Source organism: Centruroides sculpturatus, unplaced genomic scaffold, assembly GCF_000671375.1.
Source record: "Centruroides sculpturatus isolate CEXI.00-Female unplaced genomic scaffold, Cexi_2.0 scaffold1066, whole genome shotgun sequence".
Taxonomy (NCBI): Eukaryota; Metazoa; Arthropoda; class Arachnida; order Scorpiones; family Buthidae; genus Centruroides; species Centruroides sculpturatus.
Window position 1 is genome coordinate 16,292 of NW_019385438.1, and position 9,096 is coordinate 25,387.

The 9,096-nt window shown below is 30.9% G+C and overlaps 1 protein-coding gene across 1 annotated transcript in view; it reads left to right on the top strand.

The window, feature by feature from the left end:
* LOC111638991 (cholesterol 7-desaturase-like) overlaps positions 1 to 8,077 on the top strand; it is a 14,333-nt gene extending 6,256 nt beyond the window's left edge. The window contains exons 3-6 of the mRNA XM_023384768.1: positions 1,355 to 1,533; positions 1,601 to 1,834; positions 7,543 to 7,716; positions 7,802 to 8,077. Coding sequence (XP_023240536.1) covers positions 1,355 to 1,533; positions 1,601 to 1,834; positions 7,543 to 7,716; positions 7,802 to 7,957 — 743 coding nt within the window. The 3' untranslated portion in view covers positions 7,958 to 8,077. The remainder of the gene's footprint in view (positions 1 to 1,354; positions 1,534 to 1,600; positions 1,835 to 7,542; positions 7,717 to 7,801) is intronic.
* Positions 8,078 to 9,096: the final 1,019 nt, after the last annotated feature.

The window sequence follows — 9,096 nt, forward strand, 5'->3', positions numbered from 1 at the left end:
ATTCTCGAAGCTGTGAAAAATGCTCAATCTTTAAATTCAAGCATCATTCGTAAACGTCACAGTATTATCGCTGAGATGGAAACAATGTTAAAATTATGGCGTAATAATCAAGTAAATGTGAAAAATTGTAAAATAATATAGGCCTAATTTGTTATACATATGTATTATCTAAGATTTTATTAAACATTTTTTTCTAAATTATAGTTTTCTTTAGTCTCCGGCCCCAATTAAAAATTATTTGTATGTATTTATATACGAAATTATACCCCGACTTACGCGAATTCGACTTACGCGGTGACCGCTCGGTCCCACCTATCGCGTAAGTTTGGGGTATTACTCTATAGTTTTTCATCAGAATTAGGAAGTTTCAACAATCACCAAACTTCAACAGTCAATAACATAAATTGTAAGTATATTTTTCATATATATCTAAAACCAATTGATATATTAAACAAAAATTAAATTTAGATTGCATTTCCAAAAAATCCTCATGCCGTAAGTACAGTATAAAAATATTTTATAATACACAGTTTTCTTTGTATATTGATATTTTAATATAAATTAGATTTAAACTCTCAAAAATGTTCAGAGTTTGAGTGTTAAAATTATTTTTTAATAAAATTAATATAGGGTATAACATTATAGTTTCTAATATAGATGTGATTATTGATTTCGATGCATTTTCCCTTCACGATGAAAATCTCCTGTTTAATTAACACAGTGTGCAGGCAGCTTGGGTTTGTGGCAACACATTCGAAAGAGTTCGGAAAAATTGATTTTTATAATGGGTCTGTTATTTTTCAAAATTTAACAGTTAGAGATAAAAAATCAATAAAATTCTGCAATTATTTCCATGGTTTAGGGGAGACCGGGGCAACTTCGGCATGCGGGGCAAGTTTGTCATGCGCTTTTTTTTAAAAACAAATTAAAAAGAGACTTTGGTTATAGGTTAGGCAGTTGAGTTTTATTGGTGGCTTGTTGAGTGTAGTGTTTTTATTGTTCTCCAACAAGCGTAGTTGAATTATCANTTTTATTAAACATTTTTTTCTAAATTATAGTTTTCTTTAGTCTCCGGCCCCAATTAAAAATTATTTGTATGTATTTATATGCGAAATTATACCCCGACTTACGCGGTGACCGCTCGGTCCCACCTATCGCGTAAGTTCGGGGATTACTGTACTGCAAAAGTGCAGTTTTACACGTGTGTCTTATTAAACTAATTAATTAATTTCAGTGTAACGTTGCACTGAAATTAATGCACCATACGCTTATATTTTCACAATGCTGGAAATATATGTTTTCTTTTGGAGTAATATGAAAAAGAACTTCTTGTATCCTATGTATTTCAATTTAGTTCCAGAAGTGGCTAAAATAAAAAGTTGGGAAACCATCGAGCAAAACGGATATATTTACCTGTGGCATCATGCAGAAGGCCAACCTCCTCTGTGGAAGCCTCCAGTTATACCAGAAATAGAGAACCAACTAATGCTATATAAAGGTCGTAGTGAACACATTGTAAATTGCCATATTCAGGTATTTATAACTAACACCATGCCAAATAAATAAATATATTATTTATGTTTTTATTTATGTATTGCAGGACATGATGAAAAATGCAGCAGATTTCGGTCATTTCAGCTGCCTTCACAAATTTGGCATGTCATCAAAAATTACTCTTCATCCAGAAAATTGGTGGAGATTTTTTCAATTAATAATGAAAATGTCCTGCTCTCCAGTATGTGATGAAACTTTTCCTTGTGACAAATATGAAGGCATTGTCATTTTTAAATTGTTCGGAATATCTTTACTACAGTCATCATTTGAAGTTCAACAGGTAATCTATATCTATATCTATATATATATATATATATATATATATATATATATATAATATCTCTATATGGTTAATATAAATCTTCCTTATGGGATGATGAGACACATTCATCTAAGGTTTGGACTTGTAACCTGGTACGCTAATTAATATTAGGTGGTTGGACTTGTAACCTGGTACGCTAATTAATAGGCAAGGAAGAAGTACGGGAACCAAAGGAGATCATTCAAAATTTTAAAATATACGACGATTACTGTAGAATGCGCTCTGATTTTGGCGTGTAAGTATTTTTATACTAATATTCTCTTCCAATGAGAATTAAGTATTTTGACTATCTGACGGGATGTGAAGCTGAGTTTTAGTTAATTAATCAGACATTTAGTCATAGGAGAGATAACAATCTCTCACGAACTAACAATCAAAAAGTAAACGTTTGTTCCACGTTCTCCTCAACTTTTTTATAAAATAAAAGTTTCGAATTTAATTAATATTGAAATATTATATTGATTTAAATTCTTATTAAAATACCAGTTCAACATTCAGATTCTCACATATCTTCCCACTTTTTAAAAATCACACAATCTTAAAAGGCGTGATTTTTCTTATCATTATAAAAGAGGATGCACACATGTAGCGCGACAACGAAAAGCGGTGTCGCAAATGCATCTTTGCCGTGCGTCAGCACAACCACACAACGGCAATCTGTTTACATTTCAGCGCATGCGTTCAATATTCAAGATGGCGAACGATACCGACAGTGGCGCTATCCACGTAGCTATACCGACATTGGCTATTTATACATACCGTATAATCCAGGGTGGCCAAGCTCCTTGATAGTCCGAGCCATTTTTCAAAATTTGAAATTTTTCGCGAGCCGCAATTAAATACGTATTAAAAAATAATNAATTCGAACATAAAATTCGAATATTGGTTCGATTATAGAACGATTGTAAACGTTCCAGAAACGTTGAAAATAGTTCGTTTTACTGGACGTGAACAGGAGACGTTCAGAAATAGAATCTGGACCAGGTCTCTAATTAGTCTAGAAACGGGGGACCTAATTCTTGCATTCTGTGAAAACGGGTAAGATTGGCTATAATGTAATTATCTTAATCTTCACTATCGTTACTTTTTAAAAACCCAGCGAAGCGGGTCCTTGCAGCTAGTTAATTAATAAAAAATTATGCATGTCTAATTTTACAATAAGGCGCAGAATGTTTTGAACAGGTTTCACAAATAAATATATGCGTTAGATCATTTTGAAGATCGTTTTCATTTATTTTTACGATATTACCCTAAATTATCCATAGATTTTAAGAATCGAAATTAATAACGCGTAAATGACAGAAAGTATTCTGTATTGATAGAAATAAATTCACTACTCAGTAAACTTTTTTCTGAATACATACATTATTTTCAGATTATATTCAGCTATTTCTGAAAATTACAGAACATGTTTAAATAAATACAAAACAAAATATTTTTGCATTATTTTATAAGAAAACTGTAAATTATGTTTCTTGTGTTTATTCGATTTTTGCTGCATTTTGTCTTGCTTAATATTTTTTATATATTATTACACAGCATTGGATGTTAAAATAAAAGAAAAACACAAAATAGGAAGAGCTAAAACATTACAGTAGAGCATCGTTTATCCGAAAGTCGGTTATCCGGAAGCATTCCAGTGGCAAATTTAAATTTTCGCTAGTGCTGTGGCGCTGCAATCTTTGGCTATATCTTGGGCTACTCCAATATTTTTTTTGTTGGTGTGTGTGTTTTAGCTGGCAGCACTGGCACTTTTGTGTGGTGTTTTTCTGAGGACTGTGTGTGGTGCTGAATCGAACGTTTTTGATACTAGATCAACTTCTAAAGTATATATTTTTTTGGTTTTTATATTTTTCAATATATTTATTTCGTTTGTACAAAATAAAGAAATAATTTTTAACGATACAATAGCCACGATTATTATTTTAAAAAGTTTACGTTAGGATTAACATCGACGAAAATTCAACGCGAAGCGACACGCAAGGGAGAAAAATTTCAACACGGGATAGGTTAATATATTTTTTCGTACATCATCGGTTATCCGAAAAATAAGTTATCCGAACAACCCTAGTCCCTAATTAATTCGGATAAACGACGCTCTACTGAATTGAAATGTTGGAGCCAAATGCTCATCATCAAAACAGTCTGTTGAAGCTGTTAGATAGTGTAAAAATGTAATTAATTAATTACTTTTACTGATATTAAAAATTTGTTAACTGTGTGTACAAAGAAATATTCCTTACTGAATTGACATACTATGAATACTCATACAGGCTTTGATATATATTCGTATATCAAACGCCTTTTGGGTTTATCTTAAATAATAATTAAACATTAGGTTCAAACATAACAAACAACAGACTTATCTCATTCTAGCCTTAAACTTAGGAACATCAAAAATTTAGTTGTTGAATAAACATAAGCTAGTATACACAGTGTACTGTGTATACTAGTTTATGTATACATATTTATTATACACAGTAATATATACAGTCGATCCCCCTATAACACGGTAGATACGTTCCGGTTTTTATGAATCCATTTTCTACGAGTCCAGCCAATCACTGCCCGGCACGTATGCAGTTTACGAACTACGGCTGTTTGAAAGGTTTCTTCCATAAAATTAATCGATTTTAGAATAATTCGACTCAACATTTCCAAAATACGTATAATTTTTAGGGAATAATCCATATAAACTTTGATATAAACAAAAAATTGTATGATTACTTACCGAGTGTGCACCGTTTGATTGCGCCATTGCTTAAGCTTGTTTTCGTCGTGGAGCTTGTCATCGAATGGCGCTCGCGTGCTTCCTGATAAATTATTTTTTTTTCGAAAAATTCGCTGAACTTTGGAGACATCATTAATATAAATGTAATTTTTATGGACGTTAAATAATAAATGGTATTTAGTAGTCCGCTGCTCGTTTAAACTCAACGGTTTGTGCAATATCTGCTATTGGTCTAGATTCGACCAATCCTGTCGCGACACGAATCGGCGATGAGGTTTTACCGAATAATAGGAGTTTTTTAGCATGTTTGTACGAATACTGTCGCAATTTTTTCGCCATGATATAGGAATCCGAACTATAGGAACCCATGTTATAGGACAGGGTCGACTGTATATACATACATACACACATACATGTGAGGAATCGAGTTCGATATGGTTGATTTATCGAATGATTATCGACTACAGGTTTGTGAAACCTGCCAACACTGTCATTGGATGGTAATTCATGATATTTTTAAGAGAGATCGAAAATCTTACGAATTACAGGTCCTTTTCCTGATACCAGGTAAAAAAGAAATTTCGTATCTTACCTTGCGATATAAAACGATTAATAAAATAATTCCCAAGGCAGAGGAACTTAGGTTCTTAGATAAAGCATTCAACTTATAAATCATTCGAAACGAGAACAATTTGAGTAATAAAACAAAACAGAATTTAATGAAATAGAAATTAAATACAAGACTCTAATATAATGTACATAATAATATTATAAATCCTTATAATTAGAGAGAGAAAGAGAATTTACAATAACTGATATGATAGATAATGCCTCTGTATAGTTAATATAAGTCTTCCTTAATATGGGATGAGTCACATTCATCCAAGGTTTGAAATTGTAACCTGGTACATTAATTAATGTTAGGTGGAAGTATGGGAACAAAGGAGATCAGGCACAAATTTAAAGATAGAGATAAACTGATGAATCCGGGCAGAATTTGGCGCCAATAACCGTTTTATATAAAAATATTCTCCAGTCAGGAGCTGAATCTTTTGTCACTTGACCAAGATGAAGTTAGGTCAAAAGTTAGTCATAGGATGTGATAAACTTTTCTAAAGGAAGTAAACTGGTGGGAAAGGAAACTATATTTCCTTCTTTTTCCTTAATTTTCCCTCAAAATTTGTAAAAGTGTACAATTTTATTTACAAAATATTACCTCAAATTTTATAAATTTTATAAAATAAATGAATCTGAAATTCAGATTCTCACATACACATACATACAAACAAACACACATACATACATACAAAGTATACTGTGTTTGATAAGTATGTTGTTGGTTGTGTTTGAACCACGTATTTAAACGATTACTAAATACATTGTTTAAAAGTATATTTGAAGAATTTTATTAATTTCATAAAACGCACGTTTATCTATTTCTGGCACATAATTGTTGAAAAACTTAACGCATTTCAGTAGAAAATAGTTATGACACATTTCACACCATATCTTAAGAAATCATTGAATCCTAATACAAAAATTTATTGTACACCTACACACCCAACATTCTCCTTTTTTGTAATATACATATATGTATATTAATATAGATAACTAAATTAAACAATGGAAAACAGCAATTTTATTTTGTGTTCAATCTATTTTATTTAACCCTATTTAAAAGTATAATCAATCTGAAAATAGTACTAAATACTATCAATAAAATACCAATGCGCAAAACTAAATAAAAATTAAAATTAATAATAATAATTCATAAAACATAACTCTAATTAATCACAAAAAAGTCGTCTCAAAATTCGTCAGAAACATTTTAGTACTTTTGACATCGCCTGAGATCTCAGCTAGGCCAACATGTATAATTTCTTTTAAAATGAAAAGTCTCATTACAAAGCAATATTTCTCACTGCATTGTATGATGTGAATGTGTGTGAGAGAGATCTGCTTGCAAGACCAGAGGTTATCAAAGATTAGCCTTACGTTAAACGCACTACTTGTTGATTGGCAGAAGAGTTAAAACATTATTCGCGAGCAGTGTTGCCACCTTTTCAAAATTTTTGACCTGGACAGGGACAACAATTTTAAAAACTTGGCGACACTGACTCGAACAGAGGTTAACTATTTTTGATATTCGTTTTGTGTCAGCCGATTTTTATTGAATTTACAAGTTTGCTTTTTCTCTTTTTTGTGTTTTCAATTTTTAAAGTTGTCATATTAAATAATTAAATAATTAAAATAGAAATTATGAACTAGTACACTGAAACTGTCACATTTACTTTATAATATGTTTGTTCCAACACAAATCTCTGACTGATTTGAATTTGAACCCGTATGAGGCACGCACAATGTCATTTTTACAGCCAAGAACTGAACCATAAGCATGCCAGTTTTAAACCAGTATTTAATTACCAGACCTGATATTTGACAGAGATATTTGCAAGTTAGAATTTTAAAAGTACATTTTCTGCCACTCAGCCTAGGGATAACTTTGGGTGAGGATATGAAGTAAAAGTCTTTAACAGTTAAAATAAAATACTTGCAAATATTTTAATAAATTCATTTTGTTTTATCATAATTTCACAATTTCTATGAAAACCGGACAAATTAATAATTAATCCGGACCATAAATTTAACAACCGGCTTGTCCAGGTGAAAACCGGCCTGGTGGAAAAACTATTTACGAGTTTCCAGGTTCTATTCAATATCTAACTAAAGATTTTAATTTCCTGATACAGTTTGATATTTGGAAAAGATAATATTAGCATAAAAATCTATTTATGGGCTATGCTACCGCTTATTAGAACTAATAAATAAGTGAAATTACTCGCTACAATGCAAAAATATGAAATGTGTCTAAACATAAGTAATTTTTATAAAACGAACAGTTGTGTATTATCGTCAAATATATTCAATTTTTCAGATTGGCCCAGCAATGGGGTATGTTCATACCAAAGGTTTATTGCAAAATGGAATGATTGTATATAACGTTATACCGGAAGGACCATTTCGACAGAGATTCATTCGACATTATTACTCGTTTTCTCGATTTGCAGCCATATTTGATTATATTTTGTTTTTTGCAGAATATTGTATGGTGAGATTGTATCATTTCAATCACTAAAATTTTAAAATATACGTATTAATACATATATTTTACGTAGAAATAAATATTTTAATAGGTGGAGCGGGACATTCGCATATGGAATTACAAAATGTATCAGAAGAATCCAGTTTACACGTCAGAAGACAGAACAATTGTGAAATTCAGAAAATGGTACTCTCAGTTTTACAGCGAAAACAGCCCGAGGGTCGAAGAACAATATCTTACTTGGTGATTGGAAGTAATTTTATACTTTATAGATCTTTTGAGCGATATTACATATATTAGTTAAATTCCAACTTTTTATAATCATAATTAATTTTGCGGTTTATATTATAACCTTAAAAATTGGTGCATTACTTTAAAATTACTTCTAAAATGTTATTTATGTCAAAAATCTTTCTTTTTTTGTATTTTAAAAATTAAATCTTTATTTAAACTACTACAAAATATGAAATAAAGATAATTATGTGTTTTGTTAGTAGTAGTTATTTGCTAGACTTTGGGGTATATTTTATTTATAAGATTACATAAGTAAGTTTACATTTTAAAGAACACATACTTTTAATTTCCTTCTTTGAGTTTATTCAATTTTTCTATCATATCATCAGAAACGTTAGAAATATCATGAAGTACATTGACTAATAAACGATATCAATTATCAGCAATATATTTCTGATCTACTTTTTGGTATTTTAAACATAACACAAAAATAGATGATTTTAGAAATCATGAATGAAATCTTTGTTCAGTTTTTTTTTTACCGTATTGCACTATTCACTAGTACACGGAAAATTGCTAGTTTTCCATTCGTTTCTAACTTTTGGAGGCTTAATAAATCCCGAGTATGTAGACTGGTATAAAAATTAAAAATGAGGTAAACAGGTTAACATAAAGAAAAACACTTATTTTAATAAATACCCTAAATGCATTTCGCCTGCTAAGGCCTCTTCAGTAGGGTTTCTTACAACCAGAGTGTACAACAGGAACCAAACCCGCAACCGACACTTCTTTCTCAGAAGATTCAGANTTCCTTATGGGATGATGAGACACATTCATCTAAGGTTTGGACTTGTAACCTGGTACGCTAATTAATAGGCAAGGAAGAAGTACGGGAACCAAAGGAGATCATTCAAAATTTTAAAATATACGACGATTACTGTAGAATGCGCTCTGATTTTGGCGTGTAAGTATTTTTATACTAATATTCTCTTCCAATGAGAATTAAGTATTTTGACTATCTGACGGGATGTGAAGCTGAGTTTTAGTTAATTAATCAGACATTTAGTCATAGGAGAGATAACAATCTCTCACGAACTAACAATCAAAAAGTAAACGTTTGTTCCACGTTCTCCTCAACTTTTTTATAAAATA